The 21,790-nt window shown below is 38.4% G+C and overlaps 1 protein-coding gene across 9 annotated transcripts in view; it reads right to left on the bottom strand.

Annotated features, from left to right (window-relative positions):
- The window catches only part of MAPK8 (mitogen-activated protein kinase 8), a 57,685-nt gene that overhangs the window by 11,915 nt on the left and 23,980 nt on the right, over positions 1-21,790 (bottom strand). For 7 of the 9 annotated variants that reach the window (XM_037400720.1, XM_037400722.1, XM_037400723.1 and 4 more), the window contains 5 exons: positions 8,862-9,028; positions 7,059-7,188; positions 5,780-5,838; positions 5,515-5,653; positions 606-771 (listed from right to left, as the gene is read on the bottom strand). In XM_037400720.1, coding sequence (XP_037256617.1) covers positions 606-771; positions 5,515-5,653; positions 5,780-5,838; positions 7,059-7,188; positions 8,862-8,983 — 616 coding nt within the window. In that variant the 5' untranslated portion in view covers positions 8,984-9,028. Of the gene's footprint in view, positions 1-605; positions 772-5,514; positions 5,654-5,779; positions 5,839-7,058; positions 7,189-8,861; positions 9,029-15,448; positions 15,558-21,790 lie in introns of those variants that run through there. The other 2 variants (XM_037400719.1, XM_037400725.1) reach the window with 2 other exon arrangements.

Raw genomic sequence — 21,790 nt, 5'->3', positions numbered from 1 at the left:
GTCATCATGGACCTCGAATCTATGATGCTTCAGGACAGCACTTCTCTGCATTCTTGTCTCCAGTGTATTACTCAATATTTCTTCAACAACATTAAGAACTTAGTGCAACAGGTTTAAAATAGGCTGGTTTTAACAAGTAAAGTAGTAAGTAAGTAGCTTTAGCTTGCTTGTTCCTAAGTAGCCTTTAAATTTCCTACATCCTGAAAAGCCATATTCAATATAGTTATGTAAACATTAAATTTAGGACACACATTTACAGATGAACTACAATTTACATCCTCAACAGGAATAAAGTCAGGTGAAGGTATATATCACGCATTAACAAAATATATTTCCAGTTCTTCCTGGATGGAACCAAATCTATGAAGCAAGTTATTTAAAATTTTAAACAAACAAGGCCCTCAATTTCTTCTCCTATTAAATGCAAACATTTCTGATGGGTTGAATTGAATAAACAAATTGGCCTATCCAGAATCTGCATTTTGGTCACAAAGCTAATTTATAAAATTTCTACAGCTTGAAAAAAGCATTAACATGTAAAATGTGGTGTGCCAAACAAAAAAATAAAAATAAAGCTATGCCAAAGAAAGACTATATTTGCTGACCGTTTTCTTTGTATCCCATCCCTAGGATGACCTCTGGTGCTCTGTAGTAACGAGTCACTACATAAGGCGTCATCATAAAACTAGTTCCTGCAGTTCTGGCCAGTCCAAAGTCAAGAATCTTCAAAGTGCAGTCTGACTTTACTACTATATTACTGGGCTTTAAATCCTTTAAAAAGAAACATCATATATGACTGCTAAGACAAGTACAAAGTACTCTGTGGTTCACATTTTTAAAAGATAATACTGCTAACATTAAACCCCACATACACAACTCTGTTATTGCTATAACTGTAGTTTCTTTTCCCTTTGCATTAATTCATATGCATTCAGCAGACTACAGAATTAATTCCCTTATTGTGCTTGTAGATTTATATATCTATAAAAGGAAAATACAACCAGCGTTACAAGGTATGTTAGCAATGTCTGAAATAAATTGAGGTTAGTAAGAAGTGTTAGCTCTGAGGAAAGATCTAGCAATTGCTCACTGGAACAACGGTTATTACTGTGATGCAGAACACAGGTAACATGACAATTGCTGAAATCACTTGATGAAATAATCATCTTGACACAAGCATTATTAAAATTATAATATGAATGTAAAAAGTAAAAGGTTTCTTTGCTAGTTGAGGCTGCATTACCTCTTTTGAACCAATGCAGATGTTTCTCTGAACAGGAAGAAAATCCCTATGCTCACACAGATCTGCCTTCCCATTTAGAGTTTAGTTTTATGCTAATTTTGGCAACCAAACCCAAAAAGGCCCCATTGAAAAACCACCAGAAATTAACAGAATCATTAAACTGGAGTGGAAAGTGCCCTGATACAGCTTCCGACCATCTTAGTCAGAAACTTGGTAACTGTATTCTCTTCACTTGAACCCTAAAACCACATTGACAATAGTGGCTTTAGAACATCTATTTATACAGACACTATGTAGGCATACTTGGTCATTATCTCAGGAGGATCTTACACACATCTGAATGTCACAGATTAAATATTACAAACAGAGTAACTTTAGAATAACTTTGCCATCATAAAATCATTCATAGCACACAGGCCAAGGCAGATAAGGTTTGGATCCTTTCTGCCTACACTCTGCTAAGATTAATGAGAGAAAAACCAGAGACGTGGCAGGACTCCAGCATTTGAGCTGCAGGCATTTGGTAAGTAACCCTATCCTTCACTGTTTCATAAAGACTTAAAAGTTACTATCTGCAAGATATATGTAGTTTTCATTTTTACTTGTATGGCTTTCAGCAAACTCCTCGGAAGTAAATAAAGCTGCATTAAAGACAGAGAGGATGCCACAAAACAAGAGTTCCAGAACAACAGAATTTTAGTGGATAATTAAAAGTCTTGCATACTTACATAGTCACACATGCACTTGCAAATCACACGCGCACACACACAAAGACTCCGCAGACAACTCTGGCTTAAAAAATTCTTAAATGCCATTAATGAGTTCAAGTATTACAAGGCATTCCAGCTATTTAATATGCATGTTTCAGACTCTGCTACAATCCTGTTTATTATCACCTTTATTTTTGCACATTTCTATTATTTGAAGGGTGTTCACTGCAGAAACCCAAGTGCATGCTCATAGTATTAACTATATTCATCCTCCCCAAAGCTGCAGGATTAACACTGAAAGTGTTAAGAGATCTTGCCTTTCCAAAAGAAAAAACACTATGAGGACAAAAAGCATGTAGTTACGAAGCCTAGGAACATGTTGCAATTTGGAATACAGAACTGTCCTTCCAAATGATGGAGGCAAGAGTTGACTTACACGGCACTTAAATTCATGCAGAACCAATGCCTCTTATGTTTTAAATAAACACGGGCTCAAAAGCTCCTATGAGAGTGATCAAGTTAGTTAGGCTACATAAACAGATATATTTCTGGATACAGAACCTATAGCAAAAGGTATCTCACCTAACCTTAAAAATGTAAAATGTCAGTGCCTGCAAATCAGAGATTATTCATGGCCGTCTCCCCATTAACCATACAAGGAGAGAGAGGCATCTCTGATGGGTAATTCATGGCTTCTATGTGCTTTTCCCTTTATAAAGAAGGATTTGTGTGAAGGGCTTCCATAATTAGGCACCTTTGTTAAGAGCTCACAATCAGGCAGAATACAATGTTTCAGAGCCTCCATGCAAGACTAATGAGACATTTTGTGTCCTTCAATAAGTCAGCCAGGCACAACTCTGCAACGCTGATCATTCATCCTCAGATTGTAAATTACATCTGAACACGCACTTCTACACTTGCTGGAAACTGTCTCTGCAAAATGTTTTGAACACAGTAACATTCATGTGGCAATATCTGTTAAAGACAGTGTAAAGCTACAGTGAAATCTTTACTAAGATCAAATCTTTATCCACTGATGTGGCAACTAAGTATGCCCCCTACAACTTCTAGGTGAAATTGTCTGAAACTTTGTGTTTGATCTCTGCTTTGTTCCATGCCTCTAATTTGCTACATAAAAAATACTTCTATGGCTAGTAGTATCCAGTGCTACAGGCACATATATAGATTGTTGTAATTCCAGTCACTCAGCAAGCTTTGAAAACATTACCGAAATGCTCAGATTATCGCAGCTATGTTAGAAGCTGAAGAACCCAGTTAAAAACCATGTGAAACTACCAACACCAAAAAAAGCTTAAAGCTTTATTGGACACTGAAGTACACTAGATTCATAGCCAGAATGCTCCACAGGCAGCCACAGTAGCGCAGGCTACGTTTAAGGAGTAACTACTTTTGGCATAGTAATTACCTTTAGACACTAAGGACAGCGGTGCTGAAAGCCCAAAAGAAAGGTATGAAGAGTTACTAGTGCAGCCACATGGTTTGTGTGAGAAGTCCCTTTCCAAGCACACCCTCCTTGCCCTCTGAGGTTTTGTTTAAGTTCCACAGAGAAACAGGATTTTGATACTTTACACTTTGAAGTATACAGGTACAATGCACAGAGCAGGTACGTAATGCAAACGTTTTGCCTGAGCATACTTAACCTTCTAACAATGTCTGAGAAGAAGCTTGTCAGATGAAAATCTACCACCAAGACATGCAAGGGCAATGTATCTGCCCATGTCCTTCAAAACCACCCGTGCATACAGATGTTACTTTTACATAGCAACTGTATCTATAGTCTCTTTGAAACAGGTTCTCTCTGTAATTCATACTACTGCACAATATGAAGCATTTCAGGCAGGCATTCTCAAGGCTGTCTTTACTCCTGCCCAATTACTACCCCAGTAGTTATTTCTTTTCTGTACCCTACAGGCTCAATGGTTTGATGCCCGCTTTGTAGGAGTGTAAGCCGCCCTTGAAGCAAGTGAAGTTTTAGAAGCTCCCTCCTCCCTGAGCCAAAGGATCCAAAGGAAAGAAACTCTCTCACATTACCTACTCTAGCAGCTCCATATAATACGCAGTTTTCCAAAAATAAAGACGACCTAGGAAAACCCACAGCATTAAACTTGCATACCTAAGTATGAAGAGACCAGAAAATGTGAAGCTGCATACAAATCGTTATTTCAATCCCACAGGCGCATGCACTGGGACACAAAGAGCTACATAATCTCAGCCACACGCAAGACAGCACCACAACTGTGCTAAGTAACCTGGTTTAGCTTAGCATTCCCAGAATAACGCAAACAGCCCCCCAGCCTGTCTCAATGTCCACACGCAGATCAGGAAGCATAGGGTGCAATGCCTGGTTGCAGGCGATGCTTCTGCCTGCCTTGCCCTGCCCATCTCTTAAAACAAAGCAGTTCAAGGCAAATTGCTCGCAAGAAGGAAGACTTCCACCTTTCCTCCATGAGCTCCTCACTAGAATGAGGCAGTACTAGAGCTAGCTGAGCAAAAGGAAAAGAGTGTTTGGCCATTCAAACTACATCCTCCTTGAGGGAAAAACAGTACACTGAAGAGGAGAGCATCACACTGCCAGATCCATCTTGCAGGCCATCCAACACCTTGGTCACAATGAGGTGACTACTGAACTGGACAAGCATCCTAACATAGCAGTTTTTGTGGTAGTGCTCAGAATTGCCATTCATTATTTGTTTTGCTGTATGCATCAACCATCAAGACAACTACGTAGTAATAACTAAAAGTATCACACATGAATAGGTTTAATTATATCTTTTGCAACATTTCAGAAATAAAAACTTTTAAAACTCTCTAAAAAAATTACAACAAAAAATGTAGTACTGCAGAAATACAGGCTTACGATTTCCCAAAAGAGCAGAGAAAAGTTACAACTTGACAATCTCAAGCAATCTTTACACTACATACAAACATATAGGCGATGTTCAACTTGAACAGGCAACCTTAAATACGCAATTTCTCAAATGGATTGCAACACACACATGCCATTTAAAAAGCAGTAGTCAGTTTTGCCTGTGGGCAGTCTGAGTGAATGCTTTGTGACACACAGGTGTATGAAAGTTCCACTTACAGGTCTTAATCACCATCTGTTTATCTGGAAATGTCAGATATTTATTCATTAGTCTGCTAGTAAAAAAGCAGAAATAAAATGGGCAGTTCTTTAAAAAGATGGGATTTCAGGTTTGGTTACCAAAACAATAAAGGTAGAGACACTTTCAGAGGCTCTTTCCTGCCATGACTACTAAAATAGAACATTATATAAAATTAGAGGAGGCAATGTAACTCACTACAAAAAACTTAATTTGCTCTGTGCAGATAATTATCAAATCATTCAAACAATTCAAAAGGTTCATTCCAGAATTATACCGGAAAAAGTTAAGTGTGATGATTCTGGCTTTCTCTCTCTGCCTATGGACAGGCTATGGACCAACCTTTGTGCTCATATTTCTGATTTTTTTTCTGTCATTAAAATACTCAGGGCAAAACCAGGTGCAATGCAAAATATACACAGTTAAGTTCACTTACCCTATGTATAATTCCAGCTGAATGAAGATGTTTGATGCCACACAGCATTTGATAAAGAAGATAGGACATTCGTTCATGGTCTAGTTCCATCTGAATCACTTGGCAGAGATTTGCATCCATGAGCTCCATCACTATGTAGCTTATGAAGAAAAAAAAAAAAGAAAAGAAAAATAATCAGATAATACTGCCGTTTTATCTTCTTCTTTCCCTTGTTCATCTTAATAGTTTTAAATGAATTCTCAGCTTTAGTTCAAATCAGACTTACACGTCTTGAAATTCTTCCAAGGTTTTTTGTGGTGTGAACACATTCAGTAGGCCAATTATCTGCAGGAAGGGGGAGAGGAAATATAATTGTACCATAGTAAAGTTGCAAAGTCAGCATTTCAAAACTGATACCAAGTATTCTGATAAAAACCTCCTGGTACACATGGAAGCTCAAGATACTCAGTGGCTCAACCAGGCCTAACATGCTGTAATAGATGCCAATTATTTTAGGAGTATTTTTCCTCCACAGATCATGTAATCTAAAGACACTCTGTGTGCATTAACAAGATGATATTCAAAACTTAAAACCTCAGGAAGTTAGTCTTCCCCTGCCTCCTACTTCCAGTTCGAAGAGAGCTGGTAGATTTTTATTGTATACGAGAAAAAATAACAAAACTGACAAAAGACCACCTAAGAGAGAACACTTTGTCATTGACAGAGGTGAAGCAGCAACTCCACCCAAAGAGAAAAACAGATTCTTGGACCTGCTTTAGGATGTTTCCAGTTGCTAAGAATGGATGGGATGTGCAGAAACAGGTCAAGCTTCTACTCATCAGGAGTCAGGCAGGTTTGCAATAGTTTATCATCATACAACTGACATTACTGGGTAAAATTTCCTTCAGAGGATCCACACACAAACCACCTCTATCTTAGAAAAAAATACAAAATTTCCCAAGTAGCTAGAAGACAGGGTAAGTCTTCTATGACTCTCTCCTTCCCTAGCAGCTGAAAGGCGATTAAGAGGGAAGGTGAGGAAGACTGCACCCAGCTGTCTCTGAAGGAAAAAGATGGCCAATACCAGCCTTCTGTAGTTCAACTCTGATAAATTTATCACCACTTCTCTCCCCATTTCTGTGATCTGGTCTACTCCACAACTTTGTGAGCACCAGACAGCTCCTGCTGTCACAACACAAGATTCCTAATTCCTTAACACACCAGGGGAAAAAAATTAATTATTACAGCCTTTTCAATCCTATCTGTCTAGCAGCAGCAACAGAAACAATGATGCACTTACCACTCACGGTATTCTTATTTGCCAGCTGCTTGTAAAATGTGGCAATATAACACTGACTCCCTTCCCAAGTCTGAAGGGGGTATTTAAGGATTGGGCAGGTATTAAAACTAGTCAATAATAGCTCTCCTGAAAGATTCTTATCAGGGAGAAACAACCATGTAACAAAAAAACTCTACAATCTACAGAGGATGACATCCTCTGAAGTAACTTATATGACTTTTACAAAGAAAGAATTCTTACGTTAATTCTATAAAACTGCACTCACGTTTTTGTGATTAACGCACTTCATAAGAACAAGCTCTCTGTAGGCTCTTTTAGCATGGGTTTGGTTCTGAAATGGTCGGCTTAACTTCTTGATGGCGACATTTCGTTCAAGGATGGCATCATAAGCCGCACTGTAATTAAAAATAACATTATTACATCTGTGTCAAGGTCCTTGAAGCTGTGGCAGCTGCCACCTTTTTCAGATTACTCATATCACGTCTGCAGATAAACCACATTTCCAGTATTATTCAGCTTTAGGGAGTGTAATAGCAAAGCACACTTGTATGCTGAGTAATTCAAAATTTAGAAACATTTCCCAGCTTCATAGTATTAACACATGATGGTCTCCACAAAATAATGCAGGATCTCTGCTTCCTAAAATGTCTTACTGAAGACACTGAGTTCTTGCCACTGATTGGCACTCAAGAACAGACTGCCAAAAAAAGATCCAAAACACTTCAAACACAAAATCCACATCAATTTTATATAAAATCTTCACACTGAAAGGAAGGGAGGACAGAGCAAAAGTAGGTTACATAAAGTTCCCATGTTTTCACTTACGCAGCATCAATGTCAAGATAAAACAAAAAAAAAATGGTAGGAAAGCTTTCACATTTTGATGTTACTGGCTTTTACTTGGTAAAAAGAAAGAATAACATTTTGTCTGCAGACTAATGCCAAGATTCAGTAACACAGGCTGTTTAACTGATCAAGACTGTTACTGGGGACAACTCCCATACATATCACATTTCCATGACAGGAAGGAACGGATTTTGTTTCCTGTAAAAGATAATGCAACAGCTGACTACCATGCAGTCTCAGGAAATATTTATCAGTTACTAAAAATGCCTCAGCAGGGAAAATACTGTGGTTTGTCTCTTATCAACAACGGTACTCAAATCTAACAAAAAACATCTACTAAATCACAAATACAAATTTAAAACCTATCCATACCACACATTCTCGAAACACCGATCGAGACAAGATGAAGGTAGTAAAGAGGTTGCAGGGAAGTGTTTAAGCTACCTTTCTCTTCCTTGATGTTCTTTTGTATTTTTATGTCCCTGTTTAGCATCTTAAGAGTCACAATTAATTGGAAAATCTGCAAGTTCCTGTTCTATCTACATCCTTCTCTTGAACATTCAAAAAACTCACAAGAAGCTTAGACCAATATTTATATTTGGGGCAACCGCACAGGAAACAGTGCCTACAGGCAGCTAGTTGTCACCAACCTTAAATCAATTAGACACTCTTCAATCCACACAGCCGAGCTCCTAGTCAAAGAACTATACTGTCAAGTCTTATTTTTTTAAACTGCATCAGGTATTTACATATTACACTGACTGTCAGCATCACAAATGCTCACTTACCAGTATCAGGGACTACTTATAATATGAAACGATGTGAATCAGACCCCTAACAAACCATTTCAAGGATTAAAAGCATTTACAAGCAGCAAATATTATACAGAATATTTCTGGCTTTTGTTTCCCTGTAAGCAGCGTGGCTTAGGATTAGTTTCCTTGTCCAGGGTCCCGCCCTACCCCCCGCCACCATTTTATGGGATGCAGCAAAGCTGGCTGAATTTGCACAGAAAGGCATCAGTTCAGAAGGAAGAAAGGACACAGGTCAAAAATCAACAGCAACAGCCCTTGCTGAGGAAAACCAGCCAACAATTACTATCCTGTTTTGCACATAAAAGGTAGTTCTCCACAGTCCTAGGCAGTAACTTACCACAGCTAAAGTACTCAGAAATGCTATTAAGGGAACCTAAAAGTACATTTACATTTTAAAGAAACCTTACCATACTATCCCTTGTGCTCCTGATCCTATTGGTTTTAAGTTTTGATACCGTTTCAATACAGTGAAAGTAGAGTCCCCAATTTCAACACTGTAGAAATTGTTGTCACGCTTGCTTCTGCTCATGACGGCAACTTAGTTAGATCACTTCATCCAAATTCTGCTTCTGGCCTGCAAAGAAATAGAATTTGAAAAACTAAGATTTTACAGCTGTTTGTATTCTGACAAAAGGCAATATTACTTCTAATATGCAGAAGACATTTCCCAGTATTGCATAAGTCCCATATGCAAACGTACTTTTTTTTTTAATGTCTGCAGGAATGAGATGGCATGTGTCTGAAATGTTTTATTTTTAGGAAGAATCCTAAGGTAGGATTCTAGAAGAGCAAAAATGATAGAAAAACAAAGGTGAACGGATGGTAGCCAGTCTTAGACAGCAACAACAGAAGGTCAAAAGGCAGGAAGCTATGTATCGCCCAGAGAGCTCCAAGAGCGCTGCCATCCCTTCACACACACACACACACGCAGCAAGGGAGCAGGGCTTGGACCAGACACACTCAAGAGGTCCCTTCCCATCTGAATTGTTGCATGACTGTAAATACAAGAGTGACAAAATATCAGCAATTCCTCTAGACACTGCAATCAAAAAACTCTTGGTCACAACCGCCAGAAATACCTGTCACTGATGTGGAAACACAAACAGAAAAGGAAAACTGGCTTTGTCAGAGATCTCACATACTAGGTCCTAAGAATAAAAGTAATAATCAAGGAAGGAGGGAACAGGAGTAAGAAAAAAGGATGTATATTGCACCAAATTCCCTCCTATTAAAAAAAGAAAGGCAACATCTCAATGCACATGTCGATGGGAGAAAAAAAATAAAACTGCACAGTGGCTTTTACCATTTATCATTTCCTGTTTCTTTGACGTTAACTTTTAACTGTGCACTTTTAATCTTCTCTTTACATGGGTTTTGGGTGTAGCTGTAACAGATGCCCAGTAGTGCAAATTCCTGTTTGACTAGAAAAAATTTCTTCATTTCTTCAAGAGCAACAGCATGCTGTCTTCCTTTGTTACTAACTTAAGGAACATTTTCCCATATTGTTATCCAAAAGCACCAAGCAGATTCTTAGCTTCTGTACGCCATGACACTATACATTTGTTACATTTTAAACAAGCTTTGAAAACACATACAGTGCAAATGTGGCCTCCACAATTAATCACAGATGTTGTACAAGTAGAATTCTTCTAAGAATCTGTAAACTTACCGAATTCCACTTTCAACTAGCTAACCTGCATTAATTTCAGGTACAATAAAAAGCACTAAAGTTCTAAAAAGGACACATTTTTAACTATTTGGTATAGTATAAATTAAAAATGCACTACCTCAACTAGTATTTATCTCAACAGAAACATCTATTAAATAAGCCCCTTTTCCAAAATACTGTCAAAAAACCGAGCCTCTGTCACAAAGACTTAACTAAATACCAAAGGAGCTTGTAACAGTGTATTAGCAGTACAGTTAAACTCTTCCTTCTCCAGTTGATAAAGGAGGCATAATTAGACAAGAATTGTGGCCTAGCACAAGAAAAACTGTATAGAAGCTGGGGATTGAGACTGTAAACAGTAGCTCTATGGGGTGGAGGAGGGAGCCAAAAAGCCTAATTTCTTAGCAATACATGACACTATCCCCAGCTCTTTCTTCCCTATTCCTTTTATCACTACTCTGCCTCTTTCTCAACTTTTTTCACAGATGCACTCACACAAAGTTTTGGAATAAATATGCCCAAAAAATACAGTGACAGAAACAACCTTAAATTAAGAAAGAAAAAATTTATTGTGGAAGGTACGAAATCAGCCAAACAAAAATTTTATATGTACTGGCTAACTTGTATTTACTAACCATTCTTTAATTCATAATAGTATTTTAGCACATAGCAGCACATAAAAGAAATCCTTGCTTATTTTTACTAAGATAAAAAAATTCAGTGTGTAATCTTTCTATAATAAAGCTTTCACTCCCTTCTGAATATATCAGCTTTGCAGACACCTAGGTACTGCCTATAACCAATCAGTCTACCACTCTCTGCTCCAAAGATAAATGAAAACAAAACCAAAAAATAACCCCAAACCAAAAAAAACACTTGTACACTAAGTCTAAGCTTCATAATTGAAAAGCTTGCACTCCGGACTATTACAGTAGCTATGCTGGTCCTTAAAAAATCAAGTTTGTAACAAGGTTTGGTATGTAAATTCTCTTTCACTTTAGCCAGCGACTGTATCACGGATAGAGGAGATCACCAGGAAGCCTTACGCTCTCGTGGTCCATCCCCCTGCATGCCGCCGGTGTCTCCCAAAGGAAAGCTGCCAGGGAAGAAGGGGAATCTGCTCACCGGCCAGAGAGAGAAGGCACAAAGAATAGTTTTGCCAATACATGAGCGTTGGTCCCAAAGTATTTGGCTGATAGACAGCTTCAATTAGGACTACAACATGCAGGAGGCCAGCCTGGCACCAGCCCAGCATCTCACTCATTCTAGGCTGAGTCTAACCTTCTTCAACAATCTGGTTTTGCCATTTCCATTCTCTGCCATGCATGAGGAACAGAAAGCTCATCTCTCTCATAGAGCTGTGTCCTCACCTGCCTTTCCATACCCATGGAGAAAACAAGGCTTATCTAAAGAAGATATGTCTAACCAGGCTTTTTCAAGCCTCAATATAAGTACAAGATGGTTTTGCTCCCCAAGCTTGAAATCAGTTAGAGCTAAAGTTTCTTTTCATTGGACTGTCTAAACAGAGAAGAAACCATCTATAATATCTACTTCAACAAGTAAGAAATATTTAAAAAATCAAGTATTTCACATCTATTTAAGTAGCTATTAAAAATATTAAAAGATAAACTATTCCATTATAGAGTCCTAAAGCAAAATAGTGCAGACACACTATCAAAATTTAGGGCATTTTAAGAATTAGTTATAAAATTTTTAAAAAAATGCATAAATCTATTACACTTTCCAATCCCAAGAATTATTACACTCCTATCTAAATTCCACAGAAAATACAAACTCCTGCTGTCAATGGTTTAATTATAATTGGTTACTTAAAAAAGAACGAGCTAAGTGTTTGAGGGACATGACTCAGTGAAAGATATAATTAAATGTGCCTCTACCCTGTTGAAAAATTCACCAACTGATGTCAGTCAGGACACTTAGAACTTAAAAATAAAAAAAGAAAGACAAAAAAAAAACACAACCCCCCCCCCCCCCCCCAACAAACAAAACCTCACTTAGTAAAGAATAAAGAAATGCAATGGGGAAAAAAAACACAAACCACCATAACCATCTATAAAGGCAATATCATACTATGGTTTAAAAGGCTTTCCCTGCTACTGGACTCCTTAACATGTTAAAAAACACATCACACATTTCATCTGAGTAATACTGAACAACTTAAAACACGCTATCTTTCTACTGAGAGTCAAAACCCCTCAGTCTTCTAGTTGCTGGCGTATCTATTTAACTCTTTACAACATACATTACAAGAATGTTTCAGTGAATGCTTCCCTGTTGGTCATGAAACTTGTTAAGTACCTCTTCCTTCTAACAGATGTTCGTACCATAGCTGTGGGTATTCTGTAAGCAACCTGATCTACCTGGACCATGCCTCAAACACCTCACTGCTACCTGGACCCATACATCACTAGCCTTGCAAGACTGTGTGGTCTGTTTCTCAGATCACTATTTGGCAATTTTTCCAAGTTCTAGGAAGTGAGTAAAGAGCCAGACTGGGGAGATGGGTTTTGCAGGGCAAAGACTACTTTTGCAAGAACTATTTACAGGAGGAAGTGAGTAAAACCAGCCCTGCTCTCACATACAGCAAACCCAAACTTCTGCACTGTCAGTAAGGCAACATTTCAGGGAAGAGATTGCTTTCTGAAAAAAAAAAAGAAACAAAAAAAAAGTTTCAAGAACTCCAGAGAAACTTCAAGTCACTGTTATGCACAAGTAACAGCAGTCAAAACACAGAAAAAACCCAAACACTCATATACACCTGGAAAGCTTTTGTACTTCAATATACATTTCAACACAGCATCTCTGGACCACCACTCAAAATTTAATGTTGCAACTTTTAAAGACTAGCATATGCAGAGTCTTGTATCCCAATGAGATCCTCCCCCTAAAAAGTCTACTTTCAATTGTACATTTTTGTTTATCATTTGTATGTGGTCTGCTGAAATCAAGTTAATTTTCCCCAGAGCAGCCCTCATAGCGCTGTGCTCTGTACTGGTAGCTACAAAGGTGTTGGTAACACCCCAGTGTCCTGGCCCCTGCTGAGCAGCGCTTGCACAGCTCCAACATTCCCCCCTCACCGGCTGGCTCGGGGTGGGCGAGATCTTGGGATGTGACATAGCCAGGACAGCTGACCCAAACTGCGTACCATGTGACATCTGCTCAGCTACAAAGGCTAAGAGAAAGGAGGAGAAAGGGGGGACATTAATTAAGCTGTTTGTCTTCCGGAGCAACCGCTATGCATACTGAGCCCTGCTTCCCAGGAAGTGGCTGGACATTGCCTGCTGATGGCAAGTAGAGAATGACATCTTTTGTTTTCCTTTGGTGCGCGATCTTTGCTTTTGCTTTATTAAACTGCCTTGATCTTGACCCATGAGAGTTTTTTTCACCTTATTTTCTCACCTCTCTGTCCTGCTGAGGAGGGAAGTGATAGAGCAGCTTGGCGGGCACCTGGCATCCAGCTACACAAACCACCCCAGCATTACTCAGAGTACTGACAGTCAGCACAGTTCAAACCATGAGATGGATGAATGTACCAAACAGGCTAGTTGAACACATACATTAGTCTGTTGCCCAACTGACTTAGATACAAGCCTGAAAAATCTCCATGTAGCTAAACACATGCCAGAGCACACGCAACCAGAATCATAGTAGTTGCTTCCTTTCCCATTATCTGTTAAGCTTCATATGAGACTGAAGTGCAGGCTTATAATAATGGCTATAGCAGAGAAAGAATTCAAAGCACCCTAGACCAACAGATAGGATAGAAAAAAATGCTATCAATTAAACAGTGATAGCAGAGAGAAGAATGAAAAGATGAGGATGGAGAGAAAGCGCTATCCTGGAGTGAGGAAGGAGTAGTATCTCCACTTATATCTAAATTATCATTCTTTTTTTCTACAGCCCCATGTGCTGTTCATCAAAAATTATCAGCCTCTACTGTGTTAGCAAGAGGTATAGTCTACTTCTCAATTTTAAATGCATGCTCTTCTAGCATAAAACTGACTAAGCTTCAGAAGAAACAGAGTCAAATTTTCAGAAAAGCCATTTCTTGCACGTTTTGTATGGTGAACTATTGTGGGATGTAAATCAATCAACTGGATATAATGGGCTCAGATCAGCACAGATGACAGAGGTCTGAGAACATATATATGCCTTCACCTCCCCTCCAACCCTCCAGCATTTCATCTGGCCATTACAGCTTCCTCAGCCTGAACCAGCCCTGACATTCATCACTTCTGCACCCCTTGTCTCAGTCTCTTACAACTTCTACACAGTTTTGTCCATCAACCATGGACAGTGTAAGCCTCTAACTTTATAAAGAAGTTTACTTCCACTCAGTGCTTTGCTCCCCCTCAGCTCTGCACCCATTATCTCCCTGTCTCTTCATCTCCCATGAAAGCATCTTCAGAAGTGCCTGCTATTGCCCAGCTCTGTAAACACAGCTCCCAGAAGGAAGTCAGACTTCATTTTTTCCAATCTGCTGATTTACTGCTTATTAGTCTTATGAAGTCTAGCTTCAAAGATGCACAACACCAAAAGACTTATTCTTTAAATACTAAACTAAGTCTAAATTTAGAAACTGTCAGACTTTCAAGATTCTTACACAATATATGCCTGCAACATCTTTCATTAAAACATGATTAAGCTATATCAGATAAACTTGCCTGCCTAAAATTCGACATTTTGTTCCATTTTCTAGCAATTTTGCAGAAGCATATATAGGAAGAAAGGCAGGATACAGATTCCAGATTTTTATTATTAATGAGGAAACTAATAATATACTTGTTCCATTAACCATCAGCTTGCCAGAATACTGTCAACTCTCAGCACTTCAATCTCCTCTCACACATCAGCTGTTGGGCTTTTGCTTGAAAATATCTTGCCTGAGAAAATCTCAAGACATGGCAACCTTTCAGTGGCAGCTCGCAATTACCTAAGATAAGGATACCCCAAAACTGAACCCTAAGATAGTAGTGTGGTTTGGAATATTAACTTACTAATTCTTTAGAGTGCTCTAAGTAGTAATTACTGGAGGAAGGACAATAAAAATGTTAGAAATGGAAGTAACGCTATATCCATACAGTGGAAGTGCCCTAGGGCACCCACAACACTGCACATTAGTCCAACTGCACCAAAAGCAACTAGATGTCAATAGGAGACTTAAGATGGTCAGTTTCCACCCATCACTTCTTTTATAAAGCCTGATAAAGTTTAAGCTGTAAAAGCATGAAGACATACACTGAACTTGCAGCCCCTTGAAAAGACAAGTAGCATCTATCTATGAAAGTAAGTACTATGGCTAACCTTAAGAAGTATGGACATTTATAAACACGTTTCATTGACACCCCGTTCTCCTCATCATCCACAAGTGAGTAATACTGACAATGAAGGCTGACCACATTTCTTCACCCTGCTTTAAAATAAACATATTTAAAACAACAGGACATTTTAAAGTAAAAGAAACTGTGCATACCGATTTTTGTATACAAATATGCAAACATCTGCCATTTACTTCTATTTAAAGAAAGGCACGTATCTTAGCGTTTCTCAACAGGACCGTTCTATATAAACTTGCTGACTTCAAGGTATCTGGAAGATAATGCTGTATTTTAATGCTAATATCAAACTTTGTTTCTAATACAGAAAGCATTTGATTTATTAATCAAGATACAGCATAACACACGGACAGTAGAAGTTAAAATGTTTTTCCAGTGCAGTCTAAATACATTGGTGAAAAAGAGGATAGAAAGGTATAGTGGGAAAGAGACTAGTTAATCCTTTGCTTACACAGCTTTCACTTAAAGTCCTACTGCAGGTGCATTAAAAACGTTAGAAGTAGCCAGATGGACTCAGATGTAGATAAAACAAAAAACTCAATACATTTGGTAAACATGCCTTTGCTGAGTAAGTGTTTTCTTTAGAAGTCAGAGAGAGATGACTTGATGCTCATTGCAGACCCCATTTTATTTAATGCTTTTTACACCTATGATCTATACCACTGGACAGAGCTATAAAGAGGCCTCCCAAAGTAACAGAGCTTCAACTCTAACCAGCACACTCCTGAACTGTAAATGAACCTAATGTATTCAAACCAGAGCTGGCACCGGTGCAGCTCAGTTGATATTTATGGCTCTGTGGAGCTTTTGGTACAGACACAGTTACCAGACCTGCGTACAATACATCATTACAGCTAGATGTGAGCAATCTCACATTTTGCTGTTTAAGATCAAACCAGGCTCATCTGCACCAGGACTCCAAGACATTTACCTGAAGCAGCAGGCAATTACAAGAACTTGCCCAGCTCACCCAGGCCCTAAGTGTTGTATGTCCGAGTTAACCACAGCAAGTTTATGTATCCACAGTCAGAATTTAATTGGAGAAGTGTGTGCTTTCAACTAGACATCTCAGTATTTACCTTCAGTGCAGAACTACCATCAAGTAATATTTTCTTAGCTATCACACCTCTGCTAGCCCTCCTATGAATCAGATACCAAGTCTGTGCTTTTTACAGCAAGGATCACTTTAAAACCAACACATAATTATGCATGATGTTACTTCTCTTGCGCAGTGACCTGAATGCAGGCATACAGAGGAAGGGAAACGGAAAAGGTTTTGTGGAAGAAAGGATCTCTCAGTTTACGTAAGAACACAAAGTATTTTATGACCTCTTCTGCACCTTTCCTTCACTAGATAGTGACAATTAACAGGAGAGCTTCAAAGGTTGCATTGCAAACTGACAAAACACATACATTTGAGAGATGTTTCTTCTTTTCAGACAAAGAAATGGAACCCAAGAGATAGTTCTCCCACGCTGGACACAGAAAGAGAATTAGCTAGAACACTGACAACTTAAAAGGTAGAGAAACATATGCTCTGTACAGCTAAGTCTCCAAGACTGCTCATTAATTGCTGTTTTATACCTTTACTAGACAATATAAAATGAAAATCCAGGTTTCATCCCATGCTACTGTGCACAATACCTTACCCTAAGTATCCTTTAATGTAAGAAATTATATGTATTCAGTTTTTCCTACTGTAGTGAAGGAGCACAGAGAAGATATTTTCATACCCAAACACCTTGTCATATAATAAAGTATAAGAAATAAGAAAAATCATAGGAGGGAACAACCATCACTAGTTACACGCTTTGCATGGAATCAGACTTGGTTTTCATGTTCATGGTTTCTAAAGTACTCCTTTCCTAAGAGCAAGCATACAAGCAGTTAGCCTTAGAAGAAAATTAGGATGCTAAGCCAGCAAGCAGTCTTTGGGGCAAGATGCATTTTAGGTACAACACAAATGCCAACCAAGACAGTGATCTACCTACACACACTGAAGACTGGGGGCTCCTGGGCAAAACTGTTCTACAGTTAAGGAAGGAGATTACTACACTAGCTGCTCAGAAGCAGGGTGACAAAAGATTAGGATCATAACAGTTAAAGAGAAGCAGAAATGGGAAAAGTTAATTTTAAAACAAAAAAATTGCACACATTAATTAGCACATTAATTAGTATTATAATCAACATCATTATACCATAAACTACATATCAATGGTGATTCAGTAACTCCATTTAGAAGGGGATCTAACACTATCAAAACGAATATTCTGTAGGAATCTGTGGTTAACCTAGAGAAAGCCAGCAGTATTTCAAGTATACACTAGATTGCTACTGAAAGCAAGACAAATGTACAGTGTATGTAAAGCTGTTGCATTAATGAATTTTATTTAATTTCTTTGTGAAAATGCCATTCACACATAGCTGATTTGTATGCATCACGTTTGTGAATGCTTGTCTAGTTTTCAGCTGTCGCATTTAAAGGCTTCTGGACATCTGCTAAATGGATATAGCAAATAAAGCCCAGTTTTCAGATACTTAATAAAACAAATGCTTCATAGGCTCAAATTTAAGAAACTAACAAAAGCATTCTGTTTCTTAAAGGTCATTGCATAACTTGTTCAGTTATTCACAAAAGTAATTATGGTCTTAATAATATTTTCTTTTTCCATACTGCCCTTTTAAACTGAAAGTTTCACAGTACTTCCAGCTCTGTTAAATGCTAATGCAGATAACGGATTTGGAAAAAGGAGTTAAAGCTAGCTGGGTGAACATTGCAGCAAGGTATTAGTAGACCATTATATATGAAATATGCTCATTGTTGACTGTAGGATTCATTTTCTTAACATTATGTATAGCTTTCAAATTATGCCTTCACAAATCAGATGGTTTTATGTTGAACAACTTCCACATACTTGCTTGAACTACTCCTAATGTTGACATGTATTTAACGAGGTCTCCAGCTTGTGCATAATTGATATGGAAGTGCTCTGCACATCATCTAAAGTACCTCTACATTACAGAAGTCCTCTGCTCGGCTTATGCCACTCACAGGAGGAGTGGCATAGCACAAAATTTCAAGTCTACAGCTCGATCTCAGCAGCTATTTTCTACAGGCAACTATTAAACAAAACCACAGATATGCTGAAGTGGTTCTGTTCCACAGGTCTGAAGTGCAGTGCAGGTACACTTCTTAACATAACAGTACATTTTAACATATCTTTTGGGCACCAGAAAGTCGAACTTCACTAGTTACAGACGCACAAAGCAAAGGAGGATACCAGATCTCAGTGTTCTTTCAGAAAAGTACTGAGGCAGGGGAAACCTGCATAAACACAAGGGCACATTTAAATTTCTAAGTTATGACATGCCTACTGCTTTCAAGTTCAGAAAAGGGTAAGTGACTTCAGTTTGCCTGAAGACAAGAAATTTAAGGCACATTTGACTTCTATAAAATTCAGGAGTGCTGTTTTCTTTTATAATACTGATTCTTTACAGAAATTGCAAAGCTGATTTCTTGATTTCCAAGAAGCTATTGAAAATTTACAGTAAATAGATGGCTTTCTCCACTAAAGATGATAATCTCAGAAAAGATGACAGGTTTGGTATAGAAAAATAAATATGGCTTCAAAGCAACTTTTGAGTATGCAGTATCAAAATGAATCTTCAGAGAATATAATATGGGCTGTTTGTATCAATGAATTACCTCAGCGGTTCAGCAATCATCATTACCAGATTGATAAATCTCTTGGGAAGACTTAGAGCCCTCTCTGTTAAACTCTATTCTCAGTACATTTTACAGGAAACAGCTATGCAGAGTCCTAAATTAACAATGCATGAAATCCATTAATACTAATGTCATCTTTCCAGTGATTCAATGTTGCAGTTTACAGGTTCATAGAGTAGCTCTAACCACACGCTGCAGCCAGATCACGTGACTACTTTTTCTAGTCATCTAGAAAACTATATATTTTTCTTCATAGCTATCTGTCATCTCATCTGAATATTAAGACAGTAACTGTAATTTGAGGAATCCACTAAGAAAGGGAGGACATTAAATAAACCACACCCTTCCCCACTCCTGTAGCCTTTTCTTGGCTAATATTTACCTTATTACAGTTTCCATAAAAAGATCACCTCATTGAATGCAATTGCAATTTGCATTCCAAAAATCACTTGGAGCCCCAGTCAGTATCAAGGAGATGTCGACCACTTAAACAGCACAGGCTTACACAACAGCACCCACACTCCATACTGAATTCCAATTCAAACCTGCACAGTGACCCCTCTCCCAGCTATAAAAAAGTAAAATAAAGACATTCATAAAATTAAAATGAAAATTGGGTTTATTATTAAATACAAAACATTCTGTATATAGGATAGTTGGGAGCACAAGAGACTAAACAGAGGAGGAAGCATGTCTTCCCTTTGACAGGGAAGATCAACAAATTACATTGCTTGGAATAGAATATTTACATTAAATTGGTTTTATAAGCTACTTGTAAAATATCAAAGATTCAATTTCCTCTTCTAAGATCTTAATCTGGTCAATTAAGAAGTCTATACTTATTTCTTTATCAGTTGTAAATACAGATTCCCTTAGTAAAATCTAAAATTCTGCTAAACTCAGTACTTCATATTGTCTACAGAAGAGCATTCCAAGGGCCTGCTATCACTTCTCGAAAGAGGCACTCCCAAAACAAGTCTGATAATCTGATTTTAATCTCCACAACTGTTGTCCTTCCCCTTCTGTTTGGAACAGACAAGTAATCCTATTACCTTACAAACAGGGAACTTTCTTAGACCTATCATCTCCAGATGTAACTATAAAAGAAATGTGACCTCAAAAATTGCAAGGTGCTGTGAGTCTTCACCCAGATTAGTAGTGACTGAAGGCAGGAACTCAAAGAAAACTAAGCATTTTTAAGACTGAACATGCTTAAGTACATATGGTCGCTTCAGTGTTCACAGAGAACCTTTTGCAGATGAGGTACTTTCAGATGCTCTAAGGCAGGCCACCTTCTTGCAATACATACAACTCTCCAGTCTTTGGGTTGCTTCTGCTCTCTAGTCCCATACTTCTCCCCACAGACATAACAGTACACACTATCCATTCCTTATTTCCTTTTCCACCTCAAAAATACTTGCATCTTATACTCTGGCAAGTCCAACTTTGGGGACAACTTCCATTTCCAGCTCTGAACAGGCTGTTTAAATGGGTTTTTCTATGCTTCCTCAAAACATAGGCAGTTCCTTAAATCCTCACAAACTCCAGACCATGCACTTCATACTTAGGCAAGAAACTACGCCTCTCCTATAACTGTTTAAAAATATCAAGACAGCCTGGACTACCTTGGAAAAAGGAATCTTTCTAATTGCCAGTTACGACTGTGGATTATGGAAGAAAAACTACAGTTTTTAAAAAGTGCATTTCCAGATCCTGAATCAAAACAGAAACATGTATTTAAGATTTACTAAGGATACCATGAAGACAAAAGGAACAACAAAGAAGAGCCTGAACAAGCAGAGGAAGATTTTGGTGTTTTTTTCCCCATCTGTAAAACACACAGTGAGGAAGAGGCAGGAGATGAGTATCCAAGCACACAAAGGATGAACTAATCTAGGCGGACACCAGGGCTGCCTCCCGAGCTGCCGATAAATGCTAGTCACCTTCTCAGTCATTCAGAGAAGTGCTTCAGCATACACCCAGGCACAGCCCTCTATTTTTGCTTCTTGCAAAAATGGGTGAACTTTTAAATGCTATTATAGTAGAATTTGAGGGGCAGGAAAGAAGAAAACTTCTTCACAGAAACACAACCAACAACTTTTTTTAAATTACTTTCAGTGAGCTTCCTGCAATTTAAATCTTCCCCAGCCTAGTACTTCCACATTTTATGAACTGTGATGCCCAAGCCAGACATTGTGTCGTCCACTGTATAAAAATAACTCCAGTATGTTATGGAAGGGGATAGAATGCTTCCATAAAATTTCACACCTACTGAAAGTCAGCTTCCAGCTTAGGGACAGACTAGAAGTTATTAAAAGAAAAAACCACACCATACAAATAAGGATAGCAAATGCATGTTTCATTTTACATCTTAATTAACCTGACCTGCTCCTTCTTCTGGCTACTTTAGTTAGTGAATGACCCCCATAGAAGTGCCATGACAGCAGCTGCAGGACCAGGACAGAGCCCAGGTAAACAGCCTGACCTACCAACACCGCCAGCATTTGGGAGCTTCCTTGTTTGCTTTGGAGGGAGGAAAGGGAAAGGAGAGTTACTACTGGAAGCCAGTCAGGGATTTCTCCA

This window comes from Falco rusticolus, chromosome 9 (genome assembly GCF_015220075.1).
Source record: "Falco rusticolus isolate bFalRus1 chromosome 9, bFalRus1.pri, whole genome shotgun sequence".
Taxonomy (NCBI): Eukaryota; Metazoa; Chordata; class Aves; order Falconiformes; family Falconidae; genus Falco; species Falco rusticolus.
The sequence above is the reverse complement of the archived record's forward strand: the minus strand, read 5'-3'. Positions and strand labels throughout refer to the sequence as shown.